At 41.6% G+C, this 13,233-nt stretch overlaps 2 protein-coding genes across 2 annotated transcripts; one reads left to right on the top strand and one right to left on the bottom strand.

Annotated features, from left to right (window-relative positions):
* Nucleotides 1-108: 108 nt before the first annotated feature.
* Nucleotides 109-6,797, top strand: tmem119b (transmembrane protein 119b). Its single transcript, XM_026176926.2, has 2 exons — nt 109-640; nt 2,583-6,797. The coding sequence occupies exon 2, from the start codon at nt 2,596-2,598 to the stop codon at nt 3,442-3,444; it is 849 nt and encodes a 282-aa protein (XP_026032711.2). The 5' UTR covers nt 109-640; nt 2,583-2,595; the 3' UTR covers nt 3,445-6,797.
* On the bottom strand, nt 6,318-8,763 carry iscub (iron-sulfur cluster assembly enzyme b). Its single transcript, XM_080304296.1, has 5 exons — nt 8,579-8,763; nt 7,468-7,581; nt 7,177-7,287; nt 6,988-7,066; nt 6,318-6,891 (listed from the first exon to the last, which is right to left on the bottom strand). The coding sequence occupies exons 1-5, from the start codon at nt 8,678-8,680 to the stop codon at nt 6,800-6,802; spliced, it is 498 nt and encodes a 165-aa protein (XP_080160422.1). The 5' UTR covers nt 8,681-8,763; the 3' UTR covers nt 6,318-6,799.
* Nucleotides 8,764-13,233: the final 4,470 nt, after the last annotated feature.

Genomic DNA, 13,233 nt, shown 5'->3' on the forward strand with positions numbered 1-13,233 from the left:
AACAGTCTCCAGCGTGTGGCCTTTACCTTCCCCCTTCTCTTTGCTGTCCACACAGGAACCATTAACCTTTTCCTGCATTGGCAGATCACTCATACAAGCTGCTCTCTGACTCTTTTTTTAGCCCCAGAGGTTTGCTGTTATTCATCAGTGTGAGGGACTAAGGGGGTACAACGAAGGAAAGGCTGTCAGTCAGAGGCTCTGTTTTATTTTTAGAGGGTTTATTTATTTGTGATGCTTTTATAGCTCTTAAGAATTAATTTTGTTTTGTGGAATTGGCTTTCCACATCCACTGAGCCAAACATCAGAGTGGAGAAGAGGTCCCTGCCCCCACAGCACATTATAAACTCCCACATAACAAGAACAATCTGTGTGCAGGCCGGAGAGCTCAGACACTCTCGGGGGAAACTGGAGGGGGAGGAGAACAGTGGATAGGCAGAAGGAGGGATTTCTCCTCATGGTAAACTGCTTTTTTTTTTTTAAATACCCAGACAAACCTCCACACTGAAACCTGAAACTCGCGGAGGGGGCGTGCTTCACCGAGCATTCGCCGCTCTTTGCTGTGCTAAGTTCACTTTTTTCCAGTCTCATCCTCCTCATTCTGAGGGCTTTTCAGCAGACAGCTCTTCTTCTGCAGTGGATGGTGAGTCAAATGTGTCATTTCATAAGGTTTTGTCCTTAAAATTCAATAACAGCATCTTGACACCTTGTTTGACAGCATCATGATAGAAGGATTCAAACTCAGGAATTAGGAACATGATAATAAAAAAAGTAGAGACAAGGTTCAGATTTAGACATTAAAAGTTTTCGACATTACGTTTGCAAATAAAATAGTCGCACTTGTTAAATCTGCTGAGTGAAGATTTGTGTGTGCTTGTGACCTCCTTCTGTGCGTGTTACTGTGTCAGTGTATATTAGGTCCAGGGTGAGCAGGGTGATTGATTTGGGAAAAAAGAAAGAAACAACAACATCAGAACCCGTTTCCCAGACTTTCATGTCTCGCAGCTTGCACACAGATGGCGCAGAAAGATTTGGGAGACAGACTGAGCACGTAGCTTAGTGTGATCAAAGTTCTGGTTGAATTCTGGTTGTTCGGTTAAATTAATCAAGTTGCAAACACACATACTATTTATACTTCTTGTTGTAGAAAGCCATGTAAGATACTTTTGGTTATATCTGAGCAGGAAGTTTTCCTGCTAAATCAACACCTCTCGGGTTAATGATACGCTCAATATAATTTATTCTAATATGTAAAAAGGTGTAGTAAAAATTGTAATTTGTAGAGATTTGGTTAATTTGCTTGAGATATAATTCTATGGTCACTTCTTTAGATACACATTGCTAGTACTGGGTTGGATGCACTTCAGGGTTTTCATGGAAGAGATTCAAAAAGGTGCTGGGAACATTCCTCAGAGATTTTAGTCCATATTACCATGACAGCACACAGTTGCTGCAGCTGTGTCTCATCCGTGATGTGAATCTTCCATTCCACCACATCCCATCGAGATCAAGATCTGGTGACTGTGGAGGGTATTTGAGTGCAGGGAACTCAATCTCATGTTTAAGAAACCAATTTGAGATGATCTGAGCTGTGCGTTATCCTCCTGGGAGCATGTGGGCATAAAAGGGATGGAGATAATCAGCAACAAAAGTCAGGTAGGCTGTTGCATTTAAACGATTCTCAGTTGGAACTATTAGGTCCAATGTGTGCCAAGAAGCCGTCAGCCTAAGCCATTGATGCAAGGCAGGATGGATCCATGCTTTCATGTAGTTTATGCTAAATTCTGACCTTAACACCTGGATTTCATCAGACTAAACAATGTTTTCCACGCTTGTCTTCTTGTCTGGTGTCGTCCTCTGCTGCTGTAGTCAGTCTGCTTCAAGAGAGATGCTCTTCTGCATACCTCGGTTGTGGTGATTTTAGTTTATTGTTGCCGTCTTATCTGTTTGAAGCAGTCTGGCCATTCTCCTTTGACTTCTGGGATTGACGAGGCATTTTCACCCAGAGAACTGCTCACTGGATAGCTTTGCTTTATTGGACCACTCTCTGTAAACCCTAGAGAAGATCAAGACCAGCCTGTCTGACACAAGCAACAAAGTCTCTTAAATCACTTTTCTTTTTTATTCTGATGCTCGGTTTGAACTGTAACAGATCAATGCACTAAGTTGCTGCCATGTGACTGATTAGAAATTTGCATTGATAAGCAGTTGAAAGTGTATGCCTAATACAGTGGCAATAAGCGTATAAGGCATAAGTATAAGTTTACATGTATTTCTTTCAAAGTGCAATTTCAACTAACCCAGAGCTGGGAGCCTTTTCTACTCTAACTTTTACTCATGACATTTAAAACAGTGCAACCAAGTGAACATTAAGATAGACAAATATAACTAATAAAACATGATCTTCTCGTACTTTGTAAACTGTGGAATTTCAGTCATCCATCTTTGTTTTTGTTGTAAAGCAGACTGAATGTCTCAAGAGCAGCACTACTAATTTTACTTTTCTGAAAAAAAGATGTTAAGCAAATACACACAAAGCACATATTCTCTTGACGTGTGTCACTGATGTTAAGTGTTATTTACAGATTCCGAGGGGAAATGCCGCTCCTGATGGCCCTTCATCACATTGGTCTGTGCGTGGTGCTTTGCATCAGTAGCAGCCTCTCCACACCTCTGCCTTACTCAGATACTCTGGAGGGAAGCATAGATGAGGAAGACAACAACTACTTCACTTTCTATCAGCCTATTACCAATGTCTCCACAGAGTACCAGACCGCACCTGCCAACACAGCCCAGGAGGAAACTGACTTTCTGAATCAGCTTGTGAACTTTCTTAATGAGAACATGCTCCTCATCCTCGTTGCAGCCAGTCTCATCCTTCTCGTCTTCCTTATCATCTGCGGGGCAGTTTTCATGAGCCACAGACGCAAAGTCAACGCTTACTATCCTTCCTCCTTCCCCTCAAAGATGTATGTGGATGACAGGGACAAAAGTGGAGGTGCTAAACCCTTTAACGAAGTTCAAGAAAAAGCTTCCCCGGGGCAGGAAAGCGAGCCAGTGGACTCTCACAAGCAGCTCCAGGCTGACATTATGAGGGCTGCCAAGAGCCTGCGCGCTCCAAATAAATCTGTTGATGCTGCAGAGAGAAGCGATCCCAGTCAGAAAGTAGCAGACCACAGTCCCGAGGACAGCTCAAAAGCAGATGACAGCATCCTAGACCATCAGCTCCCAAGTCTCCCAGAGGAAAATGAGCCGAGCGAGCTTTCCGACAGTGAGGCCACCACCACAGAGGACAGCTCAGAGCCGAATCCTCCTGAGCTGCCTCGGTCAGAGGAAGTTGATTCACAAGAGCCTTTGACGGGCAGGAGTCCGCGGCCCTCCTCTCTGCACATTCACAATGACTCTGCTACACTTCAGCTCATCGCAGGAGAGAAAACTGCCTTCTAAGAAATCACATTTTTGCAGAAAACCAAAGATTTCTGCAGGATTTTATTTGAGGAAATGCAGAGAAGTTACTAAAGATACAGCAGGCAGAGTTGAAGATGATACATGATACTCTCTTTATGCACCTTTGTACAAGTTTCACAGTACACAAATAGTGTTAGTATTTTTTGTGTTCCTGTGTTTGAATTTAAACATCTCTGCTGGTAACAGTAGGTGGTGTGGTCCCAATTACTCTGCGCTTCTATGCAGAGGTGTGGACTCGAGTCACATGACTTGGACTCGAGTCAGACTCGAGTCATTAATTTTATGACTTTAGACTTGACTTGAAAAAATGTTCTAAGACTTGTGACTTGACTTGGACTTTTACACCAATGACTTGGGACTTGAATTGGACTTGAACCGGTTTACTTGAAAAGACTTGATATTTTACCCCAAATATAAAATTTAACATGCATAATAGAGATTGAAAATGTGACGTCATTCACGGGTAGAACCGCAAAGGATTCTGGGAACTCGTGGCAAGCGGTACTAGCGCACGCAGGCTTTCAATTAAAATCAGTTACACAGCGATAAAAAGAAACACAAAAATGTCAAGAAGCTGTTGTATTATTAACTGCAATAGCCGGTCGCATGACAGCCACGGGAAGCCGACGGGTAAAGAGATCGGTTGTTATCGGATTACGTCGTTGAAGAGAAATTGTTCAAGCCATGTTTCCGAAGTAACAAAGACGCGACTGGATTGCAGCCATTCAAAGACCAAATATAACGTCCCAGAACACTCCAGCTCACAGGTTAGTCTGCTCCAAGCATTTACACGAAGGTCAGTGTTTTTTAGTAGTTAATACGTCATTTTCTTAACATAATTGGTGATATAGGTTACAAGCAAGTCTGACGCTGAACAGAAATTGTCGCGCTATGCTCCTTTATTTATTGTGCATAAATAGTGAATTGTCCTGACACAATATTGCGTTTCGCTTCTGTTATTATGGTACATTGACAAAAACATATACTTTTATTCACAGGATAAAACAGTTTTTTGTATCACTAATTGCCCAGTACGATTACAGCATACAGTCTTATTGTCACTGCTACATTTCTGTGATGCTACCAGAAATTATTTCCACTACTAATTAATTACCGTTGAGCTCAAAGGTCCTATTAATAAACGGTTAAGGAATGTGTATTTATGAAGACGATTTGTGAGACTGGTAAACTTATGATACGTACGATGGTCTTTCGTTCTACACGGTACATTTCAAGGTCCTGCACCCATCCGTCGGTAAACTGTACCTGGGCTTGTTGCAGTGACCTGAAGTTACTAAACTTCATGAGTGTATGCACTCACTCCAAGAACCGTATGATTATAAATATGCATATAAATATGCTACGATGAGATACCTGACTTCATCTAACTAGCAAATGTTTTCCAGGCTACGTTGGTGATACAGTTTTTTTTAATGTGTATGATATTTTTGTCATGCGATTTTAAAGCCGGTCCTACAACCGCATCCAAGAATAACATGCAGCTTATCTCAGAACTGTCGGTGAAAATTATTCTTGGAGCTAGGTTTAATTGAGCTGCATTTTAAAGAGGTGCAATTTCACAATTTGTGTATATTTTCTAAGTTCACTATTTTGTCATGTGTTGAGAAAAACACAGATTTTAAAATTACATGGTCTAATATTTACATTTAGCATATAACTGCAACATGCTTTTTTCATATTTTTTTTAAAGATTCGAAAGGACTTGAAATTCAAAGTTTCAGACTTGTGACTTGACTCGGACTTTTACACCAGTGACTTGAGACTCGACTCTGACTTGCCTGACATTACTTGAGACTTGACTTGAGACTTGAGGATAAAGACTTGAGACTTACTTGAGACTTGCAAAACAATGACTTGGTCCCACCTCTGCTTCTATGCAAAAAAAACAAAAACAAAATTGAACAACTAGGACTCAGTTCCGTTTTTGAATTTTTAATATGAACCTGTTATGCTTTTCCCCATTTTCTGTCATATATACACTGCTACAGTAGGGTGGACTTTTATATTAAACATGTCCGGAGTTTCAAATAAAAAGTTCTCTGTGACATCACCAGGGTACACATTCCTGATAATGGCTTGTTTCAGGAAGTAGATGCATTGAGGCAATGCTCTTTAAAAAAAAAAAAAAAAAAAAAAAACAGCATGATGATTTTTGACCTGCGAGTCATGTAAAGCTACTCCAGCAGACTCCAAGAGTAAAACTGTGGAGTTTTAAATTTTTCTCTTTTTAGGGTGCACGCTTAGGATTCCATACTTTTACGGAGCCCGTCTGACTGGTTTTATCACTGCACATCACACGCTGGACCGCTTAAACATGTGGGCTCGTACACATCTCAGTGGGACTCCAACGCAGCCGCCTCTGTGAAAAGCCTCCAAATTAATCAAAACGGCAATCGGACGGCATGTCGGGTCTTCATGTAACAGCCCAATAAAGCTAGTGAGTGCAGATGATGTTGAACGTCGCTGTGTTCTGCAAAGGCGCTTTTCAAAATTGTGTGCACGTAAGTCAGAGAAATAGAAAGCGGGTGTGAGGGAGAGAGAAGCTGAGACACTGAGATAAAGCGAAGCAGTCAGGATTTGTCAAGTGTATAAAACCACAATCTGGTGTGTTTTGGCTGCAGCGGATCTCAGCTGCAGAGCTTTTTTAGGTGCGTTATTGTAGCAGGAAGTGCATGGGCGTATTTGCAGGCTCTGTGTCTATGTGCAGCTTACTCAAATGGATCACAAGGATGACTTATTTAAAGAGAATTAAGAATAACCTCATTAGTTATGCCTGTATTTTTCTGTAGCTGGAGGGTCAAATGTTTAAATAATAAACAGGATTCAAAAAGTACAATTAGGGATAATTTTATTACAGACTTTTAAAGAAGCATTTGTAAATATAAGTTGCATTTGAAACTACTGGACCCCCTTTCTTTGGTTCAAGCCACTTTGCTTAATCAACAGGTCAGTGCGTTTAGAGTGCAGAGGGTATAAACAGCTTTTAGCTTTCATCCATACCTCCATCACACCTTTCAAAATAAAAAACACTCCACCTGTACAAAGCAATTTCCAAAATAAGGCTCATCTCTGTACCAACAACCCAAAACAGTGCTTATATTGTGCGTTTACGTGACAGGCTAAAAGATACAGTATACACGGTTAGAGGATCGCAGACTAATAAAAACAGCCTGGTGTAACACTGCTACAGAGGGTTGAAAGGTGGTGGGCTCGTCATCATTGCCGCAGGAAAGTGAGGTGTTGACGCTGGACTATTTCTCTTCTTGGCAGCAGGGAGCCAAACCGGGCCCAGCACAAAGCGTGAGCGCTCCATTTAATTGCTGGCTCCGACTGCCTCCTGCTGGTCATCTTGTTGCTTGAGACGATAGTCAGCAAGGGCTGCCTTGATGGCATCTTCGGCAAGCACTGAACAGGAAATAATTGGAGGTTAAATGTGCACATGTGCAGAGAAGTTTGGAAAAAAGAAAAAGAAGAGCCTTGGCGTATTAAAAGAAAACTTACTGGAGCAGTGAAGCTTAACAGGAGGAAGACTGAGCTCCTTGGCGATGTCTGTGTTCTTTATCTTCAAAGCTTCGTCCACCTGAAAATAAAAGCCCACACACAGCCATGAGCGGAGCAGAACACGCTAAATATTTAATAGATTAAACATTCAAAGGAGCTGAGATGCAGGTCTGTAATGTGTTCACTCACAGATTTGCCTTTCACCCACTCGGTGGCCAGAGAGCTTGAGGCGATGGCAGAACCACAGCCAAAAGTTTTGAACCTGGCATTCACAATCTTCCCCAGGTCATCCACCTCAATCTGAGAAAAGTTTTGACTGTTACTCATGTGACCAAAAAAAATGAGCAAGAAAAAAAACAAAAACAAAAAAAACAAAAAACCCCCAAACAATCCTGATCTCTCCCATTCTTTAAAATGTATCCCTACTAAACTAACAAAAATAAACGCCTTTAAGTCACACACACTTCGTAACAAACATACCTGAAGCTTCATTACATCCCCACAGGCCGGGGCACCCACCAAACCAGTTCCAACATTCTTGGAGTTTTTGTCCAGCGAGCCCACATTTCTGGGGTTCTCATAATGATCCACCACCTTCAGACAACAGAGAGGGGAAAAGGAGCATCAGGCCAAATGCACTCTTCCTGTTGCTGTCAGAATTCAACAATCACATATTTGCAGGAAGGAAATGCCATCTATATTCAGATACAATGGTAAAAAGAATGTGTACAAGTCTTGGCATCCTTGTTACACAACTACAACTTGACTCACTTGCATAACTGACACTGGCATGAGCAGATTAGGACTGGATTTCATGGTCTACACAGTGCAAACTCTGTCCTTCAGCCCTCCTACTCTATTTCTTGCTGAGTCACTCTGACCAAGACAGTGTGAAGTGGCCGAGCATCGCAAAACCTTTTGCATTTTTCATCAGAAATTAAAGGTTTAAAGCCAGATTCCTCAGCTGATGACTAAAACATGACCTCTTATCCAAGAAATAATTTTAATAAAAGGCATATAATGTCTAAACCTCCACAATCACCCAAAAACATCCAGCTAAACATAAATACATCACAGTTATGGCTGCCATGACCCGGTTAACCTGCTGTTGCGTCAGTACACCTTCACAGGTATCACATAACATTTACCTGACTCTAGCACAACATACTGCCACCCTTTAAAGCGCATCAATCGGATATGGTTAAAACTGTGGCAGTGGACAGCTGGTTGCAGATTAGTGACGTTATTCCAGCCTTCAGTAAGCTAAATAGCTACAATGAAACAATACATTTGTTCATTTTAACGGGCTAGCATCATGGAGGTGAAGGGTTTGAGATAACCAGCGTAAAGGCAGTCTGATGTAACTTGAAACATTTGTGCAGCCAGCTAAATATAAGCCACCGTCCTATGGTTGTCAACAAAATGCCCGAGCAGAAAGATCTTACAGAGTCGTGGTTGCCCGTGTTTAGTAGATCAGTTAGCTGATATACTCCAGGATGCTTTCAGTAGGAGTAAACATGAACCAACAAGCAGCTGCGACGCTGTAAGCCGAGCTCCCCGTTAAAGAGAAGCTACAGACTGGACCACTTACCTTCTTGTGATAGCAACACTGAGTGATGAACTCGGGAGCGGAGAGCCTCCTAGTGAGGAAAGCCAGAGGACTGAGACACTTGTTCGCCACGGTGCTCGCCATGTTGATCCAATGTCGCAGTTAAGAAAGCTCGCAGCTCAAGAGAATGGAACTACACGTCACTGACAGGAGGAGGAGCTACAATAATCACATCTGCGCATGTCTGGTTTATGCAATTTACAAAAAACGCTCTTTTGATAATACAATACAATTAGACTTTCATTTGTTTATTTTTTTTTCTCTTTGTATTTTAATTGATCAAATTATCTCTCTTTACGAGTCTTTATCAAGCATTTAGTAGAGGTGGGTAGATTAAGCCAAATATGGAGTGCCACAGGATTCATACTTTAGTTTATTTCTGTCCTCTAAGGTTCATCAAAAAAGAAACATGCCTGTGCAATCGCTGCTCCACTCATGCAGTCACTTTGACATTAACTAATTATAAAAATAAAGTGTTATTGGTCGTCTTGGCTGTTAGGTTTGCTAACTGATTAACAATAGACTATATTCAGACATTCAAATAATATATTCAGCCCACTGAATTGTGTTAAATACTTTATTTTATTGGAAATGAAAAACTACACCTCAGACATGAATTCTGAAAAATTCCTGAGCCCTTTTGTGTTGACTGTTAGGTCCATTTTATTTATAGCCTAAGAAGCATTTAAATGGCAGGCGTTGACCCAAAATAGGAGACAGTCACGTTAAAAAACAAAAAACAAGTTTCAAAATACACGAAAAAGCTGAAAGGTGGGTTTTGTTCTGTTAACTAATTAATCTGTGAAGTTGAAAGAAAATGACAATGATTTAGTAGGGAGTAAAATGTGTTCAGAATTTGCTAATTGATGATGATTCATGTCATAAATCAAGACACACTGCTCTCCACTACATAAGCTGCATCAGCAATACTGGCCCTGTATTTACTTGGTATCAGATCGATACTGATATTTGCATCGCAATAGTATTTAAAGAAAACCTTTATGTTCTCCAGAGTCAAAAGATTACATTCAACTTATATGTGGGTTTTTCTTCTTGCTGCTGTTCCCTTGAGGGGTTGGCGCAACAGATCTTCCTGCATTTCACCCTATCTCTAGCATCCACCTCTGTCGTACAGCCCTCTGCATGTCTTCCTTCACTACAGCCCTGAATTTCCTCTGTGGTCTTCCTCTTTTGCTCCTGCCTGGCAGCTCCATATTCATAGAGTCCCGATCAAAAATTTAAGTCCACTTGAAAAATGGCAAAAAAAATCATATTGTGCATGGTTGGACCTTAACAAGGTTCCAAGTCAAGCTTCAACGTGCAACAAGAAGAAATGGGAGTGAGACGAAACTTTTTTATTTATTTTTTTTGAGATATTCAGAGCTCTTCTTTGGATGTTTGCTGCCTTTTCTTCTGTTCTCTGTCAGATAGATCTCACACTGCTTCAGTGATGTTGAGGTCTGGGCTCTGGAGAGGCTGAGTGATATCCATGCTTTTACTGCATTGCCAGTTTGTTTGTGTATCACTGTTATGATGAAATATGAAGCTATTTCTAATCAGTAGTTTTTGAGATGTTACTGCTTGGTGGATTAAAATCTGAGGGTACTTTTCAGTGTTCACAGTTTTATCATTTCATTTGACAAGATGCCCAACTGGACTGTCTCCACCGCGACAGAGCCTCCACCGTGTTTGACAGATAGACACTTACTGTTGTACCTCTCTCCTGAACTCCTCCATACATGCTTTCGTTGTATTATTGTAATGTCTTTAACTTTAGGGAGTGAATGAGCCAACTGCAAAACTACAGGCCTTCAGCTTTTGGGAACAACCAACTGCTCACCAACTTTGCTACGACGATACAGTCGTTCGTTCTTTACAATGAATACTTCCCGTACTCTGTCTGTAATCTGTGTTGATTCTTGGATGCTCTTAGTAAACAAGGGTGCTAAAGAGGGGTCCTCCCTTTGGAGTTGGACAATATTGCTCGGGACAACCAGGAGCTCCTCAATCTCTGGTTCAGGGAGTGACTCAGCAATTTCTGTCCCCCTCACTTTTTCCTGTCTTCTCTGCATTCTACTTTTCTTTAAATGTGGCCTATTTGGTCCATCAACATCCGGAATTTCACTGACTGAAAAGGGCAACTCACTCAAACCTAGCTCTGACTGAGACACTCTATTACCAGACCTAGTGACGACTAGCAGACCTTCACATGCAACATGCAGATTCTTCTCTTCTCTGTCTTTGCTAATAACTCTCCAAGAATTGGCATGTCCGGGTCCAAGACAATCTGGTACTGTAAGTACGTACTCCTTTTCATTAACTTGAAGGCAAACATTGGCAATAGGATAATCAACATTATCACCATGAACACACCAGACTTTAACAAAATGCGGTGTCGCTAGGGAGACAATCTTGCCTGACAAGTGTGCGGCTACTGCCTGAATCCAAGAGGGCAACACACGGCTTTCCCTCAATGAAAACACAGATGGTGTGCTCCTGATCACTGGAGGGTACGAGAGACTCAGTTTCCTCCTCTAGCAAGTCAAAACACTGTGGTGAAAGACACATGTAAGTCTTACTGACTTGCTGACCTGGGCAATCTGCCTTAAAGTGACCTGCTTGACCACAAGCATGACATACCAATGGGCCTCTCTGCTTTACTTCTCTAGCGTGGCTACTGCTAGTGATTGGAGAACTTTGTTTAGGGCCTTTAGCTCTGGACCCATTCCCACCCCCTGACTTACCCACAAATACAAGGGCTGAACTGGGTTTTCCTACCATGTACCCTTTTTGTGGGCATCCGGCTGCAAGAAAAGCCTCTGCCATCTCTGCAGCTTCTTTTGAAGTGGTGGAGTTGCACTCTTTCACCCAGGTCCTCAGCTCTGGGTTAAGAACTCTGAGAAACTGCTCCATCACTATGACATCTCCTATTTGGTCCTTTGTCTTCTCCTTTGGAAGCATCCACTTTTCATATAGGTCTTTAAAGCGCGTTCCCAGCTCTTTGGGTGTCTCATCGTCCTTCACCGTCATGTCGTGGAATCTGATTCGGTAAGTCTCAGCACTTATTTCAAATTTTTCAAGAACGGCGGTTTTTACTTTATCATAGTCCATAGCAACATATGCCGCACGTGCTTTAACACTAAGAAGTGGAGCCAGATGCAGTGCCCATTCTTCTTGTGGACATCCTGTTGCAATCCTCTCAAAAGTGGTTAAGTAATGTTCAATATCTTCATCCTCACCATAGGGCTGCATCTTCGGGCCTTTCCAACCGCTTACTCTGCCCAGATTGGATGAATGTGGTGCTGCGAAAGATTCAGGGGGGTTTCCTCGCTGTTGAACAGGCTGTTGCACCTTTTGCCGAACTGAGGGTCTCAGTGGCACTCCGGAATCAGCTACTGCACCTTCCCACAGCACCTGATGCTCCCGGCGCTCCGACTGGACCTCCTGCTGCAGTTGGCTGAACTGGTGTTGCATTCTACGCCACCGTTAATCCTGGCGTTGTCTGTCCTGCTCCCATTTTGCCTCACGGTCAGCATGCTGTTGCATCAGGCCTTTCAATAAAGTTGAGAGCTCAGAGAGACTTTGTGCTTTGGTGCTGTGCTCACCCGTAGTTTCTGGCAGGTTGCCATCATCTGGGGCCTCCTCTGGGGGAAAATCTGTTGGCCCTTGAGGTTTCCTTGACTTGGTTGATTTCTGCATTTCTATCACCTATTGGCCTGGAGCCACTGCTGCCACCATTTGTGAAGTAGCGTAACATAAGCAGCATGGAAAGTGATAGGAAGACAGCCTCTGCAGACTGTTCAAGTTTCTTTTAAGTGTTCTTTATTTTCTGGCGTAGCCTTTCAACAATTGTTTCACAAAAACATAAGAACCTTTCAGTCTTCTTCTTTTTCCTTTTACGTATTATTGGCGGTTGGCAAACAACTGCATGGTGCATTACCGCCACCACTGGTATGGAGTAGAGATGGCACGATACCACTTTTTTATGTCCGATACCGATATCATAAATTTGGATATCTGCCGATACCGATATGAATCCGATAGTGTTTTTTAATCAACAAAACTGTTTTTTAAATATCTTGCTGCATTTTGTATAAGTTCATACTCAAGTTTAAAACAACAACTACACTAAAGCTATTCTGTTATACCTGTATGCAAAAAAAAAATATTTCATAGTACAGCAATACTGATCAATCTAATAAACTTAAACCTACACCATCCTCCCTATTCTGGTATTTTAAAGAGTACTTAGCATAAATATTAAGCAACCTAACTAATAGGGTTCCAACTCCCAGCAACAACAAAAATAAATAAATAAAAAATAGGGAACCACCCCTCACGCTCCACCTCATGATGCTTAATCGCCGTAATCAACCTTAATTTGATGCAGTGTGAAAAAAAAATGCACAGAAATAAATTATTTTTCAAGAAATATTAAATAGATTCAACATCTTTCTTCAACAAAATTGCAGACTGCACAGATGGTACCTTCACAAAGGAAAAAGTAGTATAGCTTACTAGGGTATATTAGACTTAATAGTTACTATATACAGTAATGGACTTCTATTCATTTTGCATCAAATTAAAACTTTGGCTGTCAGATAATTATTTATTAAAAGCTAGACATTTTAAATGAG

The sequence above is a fragment of the Astatotilapia calliptera genome, chromosome 7 (genome assembly GCF_964374335.1).
Source record: "Astatotilapia calliptera chromosome 7, fAstCal68.1, whole genome shotgun sequence".
In the NCBI taxonomy this organism is placed as follows: domain Eukaryota; kingdom Metazoa; phylum Chordata; class Actinopteri; order Cichliformes; family Cichlidae; genus Astatotilapia; species Astatotilapia calliptera.

Excerpts from the sequence above, each read along its gene's own strand:
- tmem119b (XM_026176926.2), top strand. The coding sequence starts at position 2,596 with ATGCCGCTCCTGATGGCCCTTCATCACATTGGTCTGTGCGTGGTGCTT.
- iscub (XM_080304296.1), bottom strand. The coding sequence starts at position 8,680 with ATGGCGAGCACCGTGGCGAACAAGTGTCTCAGTCCTCTGGCTTTCCTC. Across the intron at positions 7,067-7,176 it reads AGTGGGTGAAAGGCAAATCT|GTGGACGAAGCTTTGAAGAT; the intron begins GTGAGTGAACAC and ends TTTTATTTTCAG. Across the intron at positions 6,892-6,987 it reads TGTTAAGCTTCACTGCTCCA|TGCTTGCCGAAGATGCCATC; the intron begins GTAAGTTTTCTT and ends TTTCCTGTTCAG.